Genomic DNA, 17,809 nt, shown 5'->3' on the forward strand with positions numbered 1-17,809 from the left:
AATATGAGACGCTATAAAAGCTCAAATATAGGGAGAGACTTCTTTTGAGTATTATTTTTTAGAAAAATATGCCATATATTTAAATCTATGATCTTTTTTAACCTGTCCATTTTACTTACTAGACTTTCAACTGATTGTGGCACTGCACCATCTAATATAGCATCTGATAGGTAGAAGAGATTCAGTAATATTGGTTGCGAGATACTGTGTGAGGGGACTGCCCTCATTTTGTATTTCCAAGATGTACTACTTAGTCGAAAACATAGTAAATAATCAAAAGAATGATGATAGAATTAAATTGAATACAATCTTGAGAAATCAATCAATAAATGCAAACTTTATTTCTAAAGTGATTTATTTTTACAATGAATCCATAAACATCTGAGAAACTTAGCTTCAGTATTATCCTCACATTGTAATAACATTATCCGTACCACACTGTATTTAGTCTATGCTATTTAGTATGTGGCAGTATTTCAATTTTATTTCTAAGCGTTAACATACAACATATGGATATCAAAAAACGTTACATGAAGTGTAAGCTGGAAGGAAAAAAATGAGCTGATAGACCTGATGTGCCAGTGATCAGTCTTCAATTTTATATGCTCTATCAGCCCATTTTTTTCAATCTTGGCATTGCCATCTTACCCAAAATTATTATCTAATGTGACAAAATTATCTGTGCTCAAAAGGCAGAAAAGCCAGTTCCAGATATCTGGACACGAAAGTGATGTTTGATATAGACGTAACATGAAATATGTGAAATCTAGGAACTCAGATTCCTATAAACTGTATCTCTTTCTAGACACCCTATCATGCTGTCTTCCTTATTTTTATCCTCCGTATCCAACAATCCATTAGGTCCAATGAATTCTGTCATAAAAATATTTTTCTAATTCATAGTCTCCTCTCCTTCCCGTTGCCAATGCCTTGAAAAGACTTCTAATATTTATTGCTGAACAATTTTAACAACCTCCTTACTTCCCTGAGTTCAATCTTATATCCATCTAAATCATCTTTTGTTTCCAATAAAATGATGTTTCTAAAGTAAAAACTGAGCAATACCCTTTTCTTCCTTCAAAGCTTCATCTTTTTACTTCAGCATTATTCTTCAGGATTTTGTTCCTGGTAAACATTCAAATCTCCTTTGCCGACACTCCTACATGAAGAACTAAACACACAGTGCTCTTGTGTGTTCTCTTTGCCTGAGATATTCTTACCTAACTTCTTTACCTACTATCCTGCTACTTATCTTTCAAGACATAGTTCAAGAATGAACACTGTGAAGCTTTCCTAGAGGTTGTCATGAAGATAGGTGCTTTTCCCTCTGTATTTTGTTTGGAGTATTACTGTGCTGTAACTAATATGCATTTGTGTGTGTTCCTGCAAACAAATTCATGTTAGGAAACCACAATCTGATTATCTTTGTAGGCACAGTATCTTACTTGATATGTAGTGATGCTTAATAAAGTCTCATTAAAATAAATGTGTAAATTGTAATTATGCATCTATGAATAAATTCTTTCTTTTCTTTTTTTCTTCTTGAAACAGGGTCTCACTCTGTTGTACTAGGCTGGAGTGTAGTGGTGTGATCTCTGCTCATTGCAACTTCTGCTTCTCGGGTTCAAGCAATTCTACTGCCTCAGCCTCCCAAGTAGCTAACAGGTATGTGTGCCACCACACTGGGGTAATTTTTGTATTATTATTATTATTTTTAAAAATAGAGACGGGGTTTCACCATGTTGACCAGGATCGTCTCAAACTCCTGACCTAAACTGATGTGCCTGCCTTGGCCTTCCAAAGTGCTGAGATTACAGGCAAATTCTTTCTATGTTAAGAATATTTTAACTTTTATCAGGTCTACCCATAAAACCTTTACTAAAACCCATGAAATCAACAAGGAGAGGAAAAAAAATCCAAACTCAATACAGGCCTTCAGTATCATGACACAGAACATCATGATCATCAAATTACCTGTAAGTAAGGAAATAAACACAACTTCAACACCTGCTGCTACAAACCTAAGATACAGGAGAGAAGTGGGGATGTTTAAGAAATTATAGGGGAAAAATGTAAAGTAGGGTGGGAAACATAAAGAAATACAGCTAAAATAACGCCTAGAGAAAAGTTTAACTAAATCCCCTAATGCAGAATATATGTTGGGATTTGGTCATTTGTAATCTATAAGAAACAATCTGAAAAGAGCAGGACTGGAAGTGGCAGCCTGAGAAAAGCAATATTTCTTGAGAAGAATCAGATACAAAGAGAAGACTGGTACTCCTTGGAGGAGTGGCAGTAAACAGAAAAAAAGGAAATAAGAGAGCAGAGTTGGAATGGGTGCAGCACACCAACATGGCACAAGTATACATATGTATCAAACCTGCACGTTATGCACATGTACCCTAGAACTTAAAGTATAATAATAATAATAATAAAAAGAAAAAAGAAAACCTGCAAAAAAAAAAAAAAAAAAAAGTAGTTTGTCCAAGGTCATAACTAGAGGGTAAGGAATTAGGAAAAGAAGGAGAAGGGACAGAAATGAGGAAGGGAACAGAGGGAGAAAATTACTTTTCAGGAAACAATCTTGTTCAATATTTATCACAATATTCCTTTCTGTAAATGGGATTTCTTGTAAAACAAATACTACTTTTCCACTAACTTCTTTTATTGTAAAATTAAAAACAATTCTTTAAAAAAAATAACCCATGGCCAGGCGCGGTGGCTCACACCTGTAATCCCAGCACTTTGTGAGGCCGAGGTGGGTGAATCACGAGGTCAGGGGTTCAAAATCAGCCTGACCAATACGGTGAAACCCTGTCCTTACTAAAAATACAAAAATTAGCCGGCTCTGGTTGTGTGCAAAAAAAAAAAAACAAAAACAAAAACAAACAAACAAAACCTACAACAGCATAATTGAAAACCCTGAGGCAAGGGCTAAATTAAAAGGCCAAGAGCTAGATTAAGAGGCTCACCAGGCTTTGAGGACATTATATAGAACCTTCTTACTTCTGGATCTCCTGGTTACTGTCAACATCTTGCCCGGATTACTGACCATCTACAATGGAACTTTTCTGATACTTCAACTCAGCTAAGTTTTGGAACATACAGCCATGGAGAGACTGTAAAATGCATTTTTGATGGCAGGTGCTTTAATCGTGCTAACCTAAAGATTCCACAGGTTTAAGATATGTTATGTGAAAACAAGTAGGTACCTTATTTTGAGGTTCTATAAGGTCAAACTCTGTAAAATTAAATGCTAGTTAAAAGGAGAAAAAAAAAAAGAAGAAATGAAAGAAATAGGCTTCGCAGCGCAAGGGAAGATGGGTGCCCACAGCTCTGAGACTCACAGGAAGCTTCAGGTCCAGCACACACAGAAACAGATTCTCCCTCACTCCCATTCACCAGGTTGAGCATTCCTCATCTGAAAATTCAAAATACAAAATTCTCCAAAATCTAAAACGTTTTGAGTGCCAACATGATGCCACAAGTAAAAAATGCTACCCCTGACCTCATGCGATGAGCCAGAGTCAAAACACAGGCACACAATGATGAAAATGACATTTTTAACACTGCAGAAAATGTGTCTACAGACAATATTTTGAGAATGTGTGATGGACTAACAGAGAAGGGCATTCTAGTGCTAGAAACTCTGTTCATAAATTAAAAACAAATTGAAATATGTAGACCACATCCACAAAAAAATGTAAAAGAAAAACAAAGTCAAAAAATGTGAAGTAAATTATTTAGTTTGATAATTCTCCCCAAATAACATGAAATTGAATAATACTGTAATAAAAACCTAAAAACGGAGTGAACTCTTCTCAAATAAATATTTGCTGATACAAGAAAACCCCAGAAACATAAAAACTAAAAAAAGGAATAGAGAAGAGTGGAAAGATATAAAACAAAAATTGATTGAACACCAGAGATAAGTAGAGCAAATTATAAATCGTATCAGATCATATCAGAAGTAATACTGAAATTAGCAAGTAACAAAGGAAATACAGACAGAGTGCCAGTGATCAGAAGGGGCTCTCCCAGGATCCCGAAGCATACCAGGAAGGAGAGAGGGTCATCTCTCTTTTCACCCCACCACAGAGCACTGCTGTGAACAGGCAGAAATACTGAAGCGCTGCAAGGCGGAGCCTATTTGCTGGCTCTTACTCCTAAGTGCCATCTACTGGATAATAGCCCAAATTACAACACCAAAAACACTGCCAATATACAAAACTGTGAAACTCAAGGCAAGAATCCTGCCACAAAGACCCTGTACAGAGCCTTGGCTCTCTGAAAATACCCAGTAATGAAGCCAATTGATTATATTTAACTTACACTAGAGTTAATGGAACACCAGCCCTCTCAGGCGAAAAAGATTCAGTGCAAGAACTCTGGAAAATCAAAAAGTCAGTGTCCCCTTATCTCCAAATGAACTTCTCAGCAATGGTTCTTAACTAGATGGTAACGACAGAAATGACAGACATAGAATTCAGAATCTAGATGGAAATGACACTCAGTGAGAATCAAGAAAAAGTTAAAACTCAATCCAGTAATCCAGAAATCCAGTAAAACAATCTGAGAGCTGAAAGATGAAATAGCCATTTTAGGAAAAAACAAAACTGAACTTCTGGAAAGGAAGCAATCACTACAAGGATTTCATAATATGGTAGGAAGTATTAATATCAGAATAGACCAAGCTGAGGAAGAATCTTAGAGCTCAAAAACCAGTTCTTCAAATCAACTGAGCCAGACAAAGGTGAAAAAACAAACAAAAAAAAGAACGAAACCTCCAAGAAATTTAGAATTATATGAAGAGACCAAACTTATGATTTATTGGCATTCCTGAGACAGGAAAGTAAACAATCTGGAAAAAATATTTGAGGATATAGTCTATAAAAATGTCCCCAATCCCACCAGAAATTGATACACAAATTTAAGAAAGATGGAGAACCCTAATGAGACACTATATCCCCAAGGCACACAGTCATCAGACTCACCAAGTTCAACACAAACAAAAAAAATTTAAAGGCAGCTAGAGAGAAGGGTCAGATTACATACAAATGGAAGCCCATCAGGCTAGCAGCAGACCTGTCAGCAGAAATCTTACAAGTCAGAAGATATTGGAAGCCTATTTGTAGCATCCTTAAAGAAAAGAAATTCTAACCAAGAATTTCATATCCCAACAAACTAAGCTTCCTAAGTGAAGGAGAAATAAAATCCTTCTTAGACAAGCAAATTCTGAGATAGCTTTTTACCACTCTACAAGACTTATAAGAGGTCCTTAAGGAGTACTAAACATGGAATGAAAGAACAATACCTGCCATCACAAAACACAGTTAAACACATAGTCCAGAGACACTATAAAGAGACTATACAATCAAGTCCACAAAACAACAAGCTAACAACGTGATGACAAGATCAAAATCTCACATATTAATACTAACACTGGATATAAATTGTCGAAACACTGCATGTAAAAGACATAGAGTGGCAAGCTGGATAAAAACACAAGACCCAACTGTCTGCTGTCTTTAAGAGACCCGTCTCATGTATAATGACACTCACAGGTTCAAAGTAAAGGGATGGAGAAAGATCTACCATCTAAATGGAAAACAAAAACAACAGGAGTCTCTATTCTATCAGATGAAACAGACGTTAAACCAACAAGAATTAAGAAGGGCAAAGAAGGCCATTACATAACTATAAAGGGCTCAATTCAACAAGAAGACTTAACTATCCTAAATATATATGTACACAACAATGGAGCACCCATGTTTATAAAACAAGCCCTTCTTAACCTATAAAAACACTTAGAGAGCCACATAATAGTAGTGGGAGACTTCAGCATCCCACTGACAGCATTAGACAGATCACTGATGCAGAAAACTAGCAAAATAATTCTGGATTAAACTCAACACTGGACCAACTGGACCTAATAGGCATCTACAGAGCACTAACCAATCACATAATATATATTCTCATCTTCTCAGAGATCACATGTTTAGTCATAAAGCAAATCTCAATAAATTAAAAAAGACAAAATCATATCAAGCACACACTCAGACCACAGTGCTTTAAAAATAGAAATCAATACCAACATATCTCAAATCTGTACCAATACATGGAAATTAAACAACTTGCTCCTGAATAACTCCTGAGTATAAAACCAAATTAAGGCACAAATCCAACAATTCTTTGAAATTAATAAAAATAAGATCCAACTTACCAAAATCTTTGGGATGCTGTTAACGCAGTGCTAAGAGGAAAGTTTACAGCTCTAATATGCCTCAATTAAATAGTAAGAAAGACTTCAAAATAACAATCTAAAATTCCACCTAGAGGGACTAGAGAATAAGAACAAACCAACTCCAAAGCTAGCAGAAGAAACAACTAAAATTATAGAAGAATTGAACTAAGTTGAGACATAAAAATCTATACACAAGATCAATGAAACCAAGAATTGGTTCCTCAAAAGAATAAACAAGATATATCACTAGCTATATTAACAAAGAAAAAAAGGAGATCCAAATAAGTCTAATGAGAAATGACAATGATGATATTATAACTAATCCTATAGAAATCAAAAATCCTCCAATACTGTTATGAAAAATTCTATTCACATAAATTAGAAAATCTTGAGGAAATGAATAAATTCCTGGAAACACAAAAGCTCCCAAGATTAAACTAGGAAGAAAGTAAAAACCCGAACAGACCATTATAAGTTTTGAAATTTAATCATTAATTTAAATATCTACCAACCAAAAAATTCCCTAGACCAGATGAATTCACACCCAAATACCAGCAGACATACAAAGAAGAACTGGTAGCAACCCTGCTGAAACTATTCCAAAAACTCAAAAAGGAAAAGCTTCTCTATAACTCATTCTACGAAACCAGCACCAGCCTGATACCAAAATCTGATAGAGACACAACAACCAAAAAGAGACAATGTCAGGCCAATATCCCTGATGAATATAGACACAAAAGTTGTCAACAAAATACTAGTAAACTAAATCCAGGAGCACATCAAAAAGTTAATACATCACGATCAAACTGGCATTATTCCTGAGATACAAGCCTGATTCAACAAGTGCAAATAAGTAAATGTGACTCACCACATAAATAGAATTATGAGGAAAAATGATTAACATATGATCATCTCAATAAATGCAGAAAAAGCTTTTGATAAAATTCAGCATCCCTTTCCATTCATGATAAAAAAGACCCTCAATAGTCTTGGTATTGAATGAACATACCTCAAAATAATAAGAGCCATCTATGATAAACCCACAACCAACATCATACTGAATGGGCAAAAGCTGGAATCATTCCCCTTGAGAAATGAAATAAAACAAAGATGTCCACTGTTGTCACTCCTATTCAACATAGTACTTAAGTCCTAGCCAGAGGAATCAGACAAGAGAAAAAAAATAAAAGGCATCCAAATAGGAAAAGAAGAAGAAAAGCTATCTCTCTTTGTTGACAAATGATTCTATACCTAGAAAGCCCTAAAGACTCCACCAAAAGTCTCCTAGACTTCATAAATGACAGATAAGAGACTTCAGTAAAGTTTCAGGACCCAAAAGCAATGAACAAAAGTGAGTAGCATTTCTATCTGTCAATAATGTTCAAGTTGAAAAGTCAAATCAAGAACACAATTCCATTTTCAATAGCCACAAAAATGAAATATCTAGGAATACAGCTAATCCAGGAGGTAAAAGATCTCTACAAGGAAAACTACAAAACACTGATGAAAGAAATCAGAGATTAAACAAATAAACAAAACAACATTCCTTGCTCATGGATTAGAAGAATCAGTATAATTAAAATGGCCATACTGCCCAAAGCAATTTACAAATTCAATGTTATTCCTATCAAACTACCAATGACATTTTTCACAGAGTTAGAAAAAGCTATTCTAACATTAACATAGAACCATAAAAATGGCCAAATAGCCAAAGCAATCCTAACCAAAAAGAACACAGCTGGAAGCATCACACTACCTGGCTTCAAACTATGCTATAAGGCTGCAGTAAGCAAAATAGTGTGGTACTGGTAGAGAAGCAGACACATAGACCAATAGAACTAAACAGAGAAACCGGAAATGAAGCTGCACACCTCCTACCATCTGGTCTTCAACAAAGCTGGCAAAAACAAGCAATGGGGAATGGATTCTGTATTCAATAAATGGTACTGGGATAACTGACTAGCAATACACAGAAGAATAAAACTTGGACCCTTATCTTTCACCATGTAGAAAAATAACTCAAGATGGAATGGAGTTTTAAATGTAAGACCTCAAACTATAAAAATCCTAGAAGAAAACCTAAGAAATATCTTTCTCTACATCGGCCTGGGTAAATAATTTTTGGCTAAGTCACCAAAAGTAAGTGCAACAACAAAAAAAATTGACAAGTGGGACCTAATTAAACTGAAGAGCTTCTGCACAACAAAAGAAACTATCAATAGAGTAAACAATCTACAGTATAGGACAAAACATTCACAAACTACACATCCAACAAAGGTCTAATATCCAGAATCTATGAGGAACTTGAACAAATCAACAAGCAATATCCAAATAACCACATTAAAAAATTGACAAAAGACATGAACAGACACTTCTCAAAAGACGTACAAGCAGCCAACAAACATATAAAAAATGCTCATCATCACTAATCCAGAGAAATGCAAATCAAAACTGCAATTAGATACCATCTCATACCAGTCAGAATGACTATTATTAAAAAGTCAAGAAATATCAGATGCTGGTGAGATTGTGGAGAAAAGAGAACATTTATACACTGTTGATGTGAATGAAAATTAATTCAGCCACCGTGGAAAACAGTTTGGAGCTTCTGCAAAGAACTTAAAACAGAGCTATCATTTGACCCAACAATCTCATTACTGAGTATATACTCAAAGCAATATAAATTGTTCTACCAAAAAGACGCATGCACCCATATGTCCATCGCAGCACTATTCACAATAGCAAAGACATGGTATCAACCTAGGTGCCCTTTAATGGTGGAGTAAATAAATAAAATGTGGTATATATAAACCAAGGAATACTACACAACTGTCAAAAAGAATAAAATTATGTCCTTTGCAACAACATGCATGCAGCTGGAGGCCATTATCCTAAGCAAATTAATAAGAGAACAGAAAACCAAATGTTGCATGTTCCCCCTTGTAAGTAGGAGCTAAATATTGAATACACATAGACATAAGGATGACTACGATATACACTAGTGACTACTAGAGGAGGTAGTATGGGAGAGGGGTGTGGGTTAAAAAACTCCCTATTTGTTACTATGCTCACTACTCGGGTGGCAGGATCTGTAACCCAAACGTTAGCATCATGCAATATATCCACATAAAAAACATGCATGTATACCCCCGAATCTAAAATTAAAAAGTTGAAATTATATTTAAAAATTGGGACAGCCTAATGTTTTTCAATAGAAAAACCAATAAATGAATTATGAAAAATTTATAATAAGGTATTCTGTGTTCCACTAAATAGTATCAGACAGATCTTTGTGTATTCATAGAAGGATATCAGTAATATACTATTTAGTGAATACAGAAAAATCTTAGCATGAAAAAGAAGAGAAAGATGCCATTGCTCTCAGAAAAAAAAAAAAAGTTTCTCTGCTTTTTTATACATAAAAACAAAAATAGGACTAAATCAATATTATCCAAATCAAGTCTAGTTATTTTTGTGGAGTTTGATGAAGGTAGAATTTCACTTAAAACTTTGTTAATCTCCTAATTATTTGAAATGTTTTTGATAAATATTTTAGTTTCATAACTTAAAGTATTAAATGATTATTATTCAAAACAGTTAAAATAATGATTCAAGAAGGAGTTAGCATGATTTATCAAAAGCCCCAGTTTATAAACTGACTAACTGACATTTATTTTTCAAAATGTGTCCTCTAGTTTCACTTAAACATACTGTTGAGATAACATTTCAATTGATTTGGATGGATCCATTCAAATCAGTCTCATGAAACAGATACTGTGATGCTGTGTAAGCATAGCAATGCAAGTATAAATCACCAAGTAAAAAACACTGCCTATAGTAGCAAGAGATCTCTAATCTAATAGCTCATTGAATAAAATCATAGAAGTCTCCTAATATCCTGTATGCTTGTAGTATTGCTATGCTTTAAAGCAATAACCTGCAACCATAGTCTTCTTGCTTAGCTAATGAAACTGTCTAAAGGATTGAGGTCATAGAACAAATGTCGTCACAGCTCACTGAAAGCATACACACAAACATCAATACACAACCTTTGTCTTATGTTCCAAATTTCTGGACTTCAGGAGAAACAAAAACTAATATGTACTAAACACTAAGTGCTAGTCCCTATGCTAAAAAGTAGTAATATCGCTATTCCCATTTTACAGATAGTATAGATACTATAACTACCATGCTAAAAAGTAGTAATATTGTTATTCCTATTTTCATAATGGTTAAGTAACTTGACCAAATTCATATAACTTTCAAGAGGCAGAACTTGGATGAGAATTCAGCCTAGTTAAATGCTAAGGTCTAACCTCTTAACCACTATACGATCTCTGTTGTATTTCATCAATTTAGCAACAACATTTTCCTAAATGAATTGCTAATTGATAGTGTAGATATGAAACCAAGAAGTTGTGAAATGTAGTGGGTAAAAATAGTAGTTAAATAAAACAGAATATTATGCCATTGTGAATAAAAATCACATTATCAAGTTTTAATTGGTCTGATCCTATGTATGAAACTTACTTAATCAAGTCTAATGGCTGCTCCTTGTAGAAATAGGAAAATCGAGCCCAATTCTGGTGAAGTATGTATCTTTCATTGGTGGGATTGGGAGGTTCTGATGGCTTCCAATATTGACCCTGCAGATATTCAAGAGGAGGGTACATAAAAGATGAAGCAAAAGACAAAGGTGAAGTAAATAAACACTGCTGTTTTAAGAAGGTTAGTAAACAAGGGTATGTTTTCTTTTACTTTTAGATTTCATATTCAATTGATATGAAATTATTTCACAAACTATAATAATATTTATTTATTAAATTATCACACAAAGATATCTCAAAATACAAGTAAAAGTGTAAGACTTTGGCTTTACTCAAGCTATTCTTTCACGTGGAATGCCCTTTCTTCTCTGCTCAAATCCTAATGCAATATTCCAGGCCCAGAGAGCCATATCACTATATAACTAGATAGGACTTTAGAAATGGGCTAACACTTTTTTTATAGATGAAAAAAGTAAACCTCAAGGAACGTTAAGCAATGAATCCAAGGTCATACTGCTATTATGGGAAGAGACTCCTGTTCTGTCCTTTCTTATAGCCACTTGCCAAAGAACTTAAAATATTACAAAAAACTTTAGCATTTAAGGGGCTCAGTATTGCTTCATGCATAAGCTCTTCTCCCATTGTTAGATACCGACTAATATTATTTATATATTTTCATGGCCTAGCAAAGTATTGTGTACACTGTGGCTGTTTAAGACATTTTGTTTTCACCGTAGACAAATGAACTGCTGAAGGCAGCACTGAATAGATATCCAGTTTAAAATTTAGCACATGTGAAAATATATATATGATAAGGCGTTAAATTTTGCATCACCAAGATTCCAACTTTTTTCTTCTTCTGTAGGTAATTCAACTGAATCTTAAGAAATTAAACAACCAAAAGAGCAGCCTATGTGGGTATTTTGAAAAATGATTCTGTAAAGCACATAAGGGAAAATCCAGTACCTAATGTTGCATTCAGAAGAAAAGAAAGATTAAAAAGTAAAATCAATAGTAAGTTATAGCTATCTCTAGTGACAGCTCAGTGACATTGCATTTCCAATGAGCCTATATGACTCTACTGAAAAGCTACATGTATAGTTTAAAACTGGTGATGACTGAAGACATTAGTTTGGCTTTATGATATGGCATTGTAAGGATAGAATTAATGCCCTAAAAATTAATTGAAAAAAAACCTCAAAATCTCTAGAAAAAAGAATGAGCCCTTTTGTGAAGAAAGATTGGCACAGAATGCAGTGCAAAGTGTTTATTAACCTACTTTAGATCTCTGCTTTACCAAATGTCCATGTTATTGTTTAGAATCTATAATCTCCTAAGAGTTTCTTTGCCCCAGGAAAAAAAAAATGTGACAGTGGGCCCTCTGTATCTGCAGGTTCTGAATCCTCAAATCTATCCAACAGAAGATTGTAAATGATTTTAAACAGCAGTAAAAAAAAAGACATAGCATAACAACTATTTACATTTATATTGCATTGGGTATTATAAATAATCTAGAGATGAATTTAAGCATGTTGAAGAATGTGTGTAGGCTATATGCAAATACTACTACATTTTATATAATAAACTTGATCATGCTGGAATTTTGGTATTCAAGGGTCAGGGGATTGGTTCTGGAACCAATCCTCAGTGATTAGGTACTATATATGTGTTCAAGGGCTGTTGAATAAAAGAAGAGGCTGTTTGTTTTCTCTAATACTAAGTTACTAAATTGACACTCCTGTTGAAAATGGTGACTCATTTTGGAAAATTTCCTTTACTTTTACAGGAAACACATAAAAAAAAAAAAAAAAAAAAAACTAATCAGTGTCGAACTGACTTAGAGTAAATTCTCATACTACTGAATAAATATTGCATATTGGCCAGTTGTGGTGGCTCATGCCTGTAATCTCAACACTTCGGGAGGCTGAGGCGGGCATATCATCTGAAGTCAGGAGTTCAATTACAGCCTGGCCAACACAGCAAAACCCTTTGTCTACGAAAAATACAAAAATTAGCCAGGTGTGGTGGTATGTGCCTGTAATCCCAACTACTCAGGAGGCTGAGGCAGGAGAATTGCTTGAACCCAGGAGACGGACCTGCAGTGAGCCAAGATTGCACTACTGCGCACCAGCCTGGGGGACAGAGCAAGACGCCATCTCAAAAAACAAAAGTAAACAAAACAAAAATTAAATATTAACAGAGGAAAACTAGCACAACAGACAAAGTCCTAGAAAAGGAAGAGCTTGGCTTTGGGCTTTTGGGAACTATTACAGCAACACTGTTCAAAAAATGGGGAATTATTTAGCTGCCACTTGTTTCAATTAAAATATTTGTTTCTTCTATTACTGAGAACTATATTTCTTGCAAAGAGAATACATCATCAAAAAGTCTTTTTAAGTATGGAAGAGTAAAACTGTAACAAAAGAAACAATAAAAATAGATGTCCAAGGGATGATCTCACAGTAGAATATATACACATTGAGCCAAAGGATTTCTACTGTCAATAGGTGGTGAAATTTAAACACTGGCTATTCAAATGAGAAAGTTTCCATCAAAAAGTTTCCAACATCTGAGGTCAGGAGTTCAATTCCAGCCTGACCAACATAGCAAAACCCCGTCTCTACTAAAAATACAAAATTATTGTATTAGGCTAAGAAATTAGGCTGAGTACTGGTTCCAAGGCCAAGTTTTCAGGTTTGGTTCAACAGGCGAATCATGTAAAATGTCACTTCTCTATTAAACTTATAAACTCAATGTTTTCATACAATGATTTGCCAGCCCCCCCAAAAAATTCTTCTGAATATCAGTTGTCATAACATCTGAAGCATTCTTATGCTTTAGTTTATATTGCAATTGTACGCATGCTTTATTTCTAGGAGAGTCCTAGACTATGAGCTTGGATTCATGGTTGTGTTCCAATAATGGCTAACAGAATGCTTTACATATAATTGAAGCCAATCATGTATTTGATGAATGAATATGTGAATGCATGTAATTTAAATTCCTTACAGCTTCAAAACTTTATAAATGAGAAAAGAACTAATGGATTCAGATAGAAATTTCCAAATATTATGTTCTAAAATGTTCTTTTAATGTGACTGCTATTTTCAAAATGGGTTCTAATAAAGTCTTTTGCAAATGTAAAAGTTTTTAAAATACGTGTCCATTTGAAACTTCAAAGACACATTTAGTATATATCTCGGCATAGCTGGTAAAGCTCTCAGCTTGGAACCAGGAAGTCTTTGGGGATTTTCCCACCAGGAGAGAAAACTAAGCAATTTGAAGTAAAGGAAGATTCTCTCTCCCAGTAATGAACATGGCAGTAGGAAAATGAGCTCAGAATTTCACAATCAAACCTATACATACATCGTGGAGTGGATAGGCAGATGAATAAGTGTTAGAGTTTAGCAGCCTTTCAATCCCAAACCTTTTCTTCCCATCTTCTATGCCGAAAGGACATCTTGAGAGAATATAGTACACCTACAAGGTAAGTACAAAAAGACACTATCACATTTCAGAACTTATGCTTTCCACATTCCTTTAAATCACAATTTTAAAATGTCTACATTGAATGTAGATACAGGTTCTAATTATAGAAGGAAGCTTCTCTTGGTTGTCTGGAATATGCAGAGTGTGGGATTATATGGAGTTTGCAGATATTTTAGCTTCTGAGTCTGAGAGCTCCCCATTCCTTTGACGGGGTGAAAAGGTGAACGGACCATAATTTATTGTTTCTCCTGTCCAAACCTCCTCTTGAGTTCTTTGTGCCAGAATTTCTACTATAATTAGGGCTTCAAGTAGGAGACTAATGTCACTACTGACAGTTCAATTGGGGGAATATGGAGTAGAATTGATATTTATCCAAGCTGTCTTGAATACTTCTTCAATTAATTATTTTTACAAGGCCTTTTACCTGATATCTGAATTTATTAGCCAAGGTGATCCTATCTCTACAGCCACTTTGCAATGACTTGCATATTTCTATCAGTTTTATCCTGAATATAATTGGGCTTTGGTGTCCTCTGTTCTTATATTTCTGTGAATTCAATCTCATCTGCTTTTTGTCTTCCAGCAACTCTTCAAAATTTCTGTATTTCTAATTGCTAAATTTGTTTTTATTCAGCACTGTTTTATACATAGTCCCCAACCTTTCCTTTCTTTTACATTTTACCATTCAAAGACTCTTTGATTGGGATGGTTGTAGTTCTTGAATCATCATCATCTAAACTCATCATCCATGTTAAGAGCAGCTCAATATCCCATCTTGGTAAAGAAATCATAATTTATGCAAGGTAGTTTTAATTTTTATAAACAATGTCATAAATATGACCTGTTTTACATATTTTGGATTATTTCCTTAGGAAAGGTTCACCAAAGTAAGAACTCTGTCTTGGGATGTTAACAAAGTGGAAATATTTATACTACCAGGTATTAAGATGTATTATAAAGCTATGATAATAAGTAAAGTATAGTATTGTAAAATTAAAAAAAAAAAAACTGAATTTAGGCCTGAAAAGACATTATTTGAAAAAAGTTATTGCAACAGGTGGAGAGGGACTATTGCAATAGAAAGATTCAGAGATCTGCAAACATCTGAAAGGTCGGGCAGAAAAGTGATCTGATTAATAGGGAGAAGTAAGCAAGTGTCAGGGATGATCTTTCTTTATGCTAAGGAGGAGCTGCTACACATGACAATATTGGCTCAAGCTGAGGGTAGGTTAATGTCCAGGTTCTTATAGGGAGAAGAGAAGCTTAATTAAAGTTTGATCAAGTTAAGGTCAGCTTCTTGTTCTGATGGATCAATAAGGATAAACAGTTCAGCTAACCATTTATAAAATGAAGAATGAGAATTTGGAGAAAGTGAAGTGTGTCTAGTCTTTGTTACCATAAACTGTTAGTAACAACAAAAGGGAGATACTGCAGGAGGAAGGATAGATGTAAAAGAAGTAGATTTTCCCTGGTGCCAAAAGGGAAAGTGACTTCCCCTACCTCCTTTTTCTCAGGATACAAGGGAGTCTTCAAAAGACTCATGAAAAATGGATATGTGTGGTTTTCAAATTTTATGCACAAAATTAAACTCATACTAACTTGTTATAACATGTCCGAACAGGATTTAGTTTGAGGGACTAAGAAGGACACATCAGTTTGAAAAGGGCTGCTGTCAGAGCAACATAAATTCTGCTAAAATTGAAGCAAGAACAAATATCAAATTTATGGTGAAGCTTGAGGGGAGGAATGGTGACCTCACTGATGCTTTACCAAAAGTTTATGAAGTTTATGAAGACAATCCCCCTAAAGAGATCAACAGTTTATAAATGAATAACTCATTTTAAGAAGGGATGAGATGATGTCAAAGATGAAGCCCACAGCCGCAGACCATTCACATCAATTTGCAAGGAAAAAAATCCACCTTGTTCATGCCCTAATTGAAGAGGACCAAAGACGAACAGCACAAATAATAGGCCAACACCACAGATATCTCAACTGGTTCAGGTTTCACCATTCTGACTAGAAAATTATAGTTCAGCAAACTTTCCAATCAATGGGTGTGAAAATTGTTGTACTCAGTTCACCTGTAGACAAAAGCAGTTTTCAACGGAAATTTTGAATAAGTAGAATCAAGATCCTTAAGAATTTCTTTGAAGAATTATGACAGGGATGAAACATGGCTTTGCCAGTGCTATCCTGAAGATAAAGCACAATCAAAGCAATGGCTACCAAGAGGTGGAAGTGGTTCAGGGAAAGCAAAAGCAGACAAATCAAGAGCAAAGGCCATGGCAACAGTTTTTTTGGAGGATGCTCAAGGAATTTTGCTTGTTGACATTCTGGTGGGCTGAACAATAGCTTCTGCTTATTATGAGAGTGTTTTAAGAAAATAGTGCCAGGCACTGCTCAAAGCTTTTTATGTCTGAACTAATTTAATTATCTAGGTAACCTATGAAGTGGATATTATTCCTGTCTAAGCACAAAGAAATAGTGGCACAAAACCATGATTCTTTGTGAGAGAGGTTTTAATGGGAAACTTAAAGATCCTAGGACTTCAAATGCAGAGAAAACAATACTATTTAGAAGGCAGAAAACAGTTTTAAATGAAGGAAAAAAAGTTTTGAGGTTTCTCAAATTCTATCCATATATAAAGAAATTAAAACATTTCATTTCCATTTGGAATGATAAATATTTCCTTTACTATGCACTGACTGTATAAAACCAAACTCTAAGACTGTAAAACCATTTTACAAAGATCTTACAAAATCAAAGTCCTCTAGATCTCAATTAATTGCTTTTTCCAATACTGTATAACATCTCTTCCTTTACTACATCCATACCATGAACCACTCATTTTTAAACAACAGTTTGAGAGTTAGGGAGGGTAATGAGTTTATGTGGTCTAATTACACTTTCAAACTGCTCAATATCACCAAATGCTTATATCCTATACAGAAACACCTTGCAGAAATGGTATGACATCTGCACATGTATAAAAGCACACACAAGCATACATCTCGGATTCAAAGGGATGTGCCCAAAGGTCTTCTCTACCTACAATTCTGTTTCTTGATGAGGATGGAAAGAAGGTTGCCTGATCTTCGATGAGGAAGAGCTCCTGCCGATGTCTGCTGAATTGGGCAGTAAAGTATTCAGGATGGGGATACTTCACACTCGTTGGGAGGCTCACAGGCCCAAGCACATAGCTCATAGGAGTTTGCTTAGGTCGGGGAATATCACTCTCCTTAATAGGCATTTTGATTCCCAAGACTTCAGCATAGGTAACTAATACCTCCCAAGGGGCATGGATCTTAACAAAATAAGTTCTTCCATCTTCAGAGTCCTGCATAAAAAAAAAAAAAGCAAAATAGCAGAAAGCTTACTGATCAGTTTGTTACTGAGCTGATTAAATAAAATAAATAATATTTTATAAAATCTCAAACACACCAAAGTATTTTCAATTTTTTGAAATTTTCAGGCAAAACTTTGAGAAAACAAAATTCACAAAACATATAGTCATAGTTACATAAAC

General features: G+C 34.7%; 1 protein-coding gene and 1 long non-coding RNA gene across 8 annotated transcripts in view; one reads left to right on the top strand and one right to left on the bottom strand.

The window, feature by feature from the left end:
* ANO5 (anoctamin 5) overlaps nucleotides 1–17,809 on the bottom strand; it is a 99,824-nt gene that overhangs the window by 41,083 nt on the left and 40,932 nt on the right. For all 7 annotated transcript variants that reach the window (XM_050755365.1, XM_050755364.1, XM_050755360.1 and 4 more), the window contains 3 exons: nucleotides 17,336–17,620; nucleotides 14,158–14,271; nucleotides 10,775–10,890 (listed from right to left, as the gene is read on the bottom strand). In XM_050755365.1, the coding sequence (XP_050611322.1) occupies nucleotides 10,775–10,890; nucleotides 14,158–14,271; nucleotides 17,336–17,620 (515 nt within the window). The remainder of the gene's footprint in view (nucleotides 1–10,774; nucleotides 10,891–14,157; nucleotides 14,272–17,335; nucleotides 17,621–17,809) is intronic.
* Nucleotides 1,565–11,989, top strand: LOC126934731 (uncharacterized). Its single transcript, XR_007719101.1, has 3 exons — nucleotides 1,565–1,665; nucleotides 10,897–10,972; nucleotides 11,657–11,989. It is a non-coding gene; the product is annotated as an uncharacterized LOC126934731 (long non-coding RNA).

Source organism: Macaca thibetana, chromosome 14 (genome assembly GCF_024542745.1).
Source record: "Macaca thibetana thibetana isolate TM-01 chromosome 14, ASM2454274v1, whole genome shotgun sequence".
Taxonomy (NCBI): domain Eukaryota; kingdom Metazoa; phylum Chordata; class Mammalia; order Primates; family Cercopithecidae; genus Macaca; species Macaca thibetana.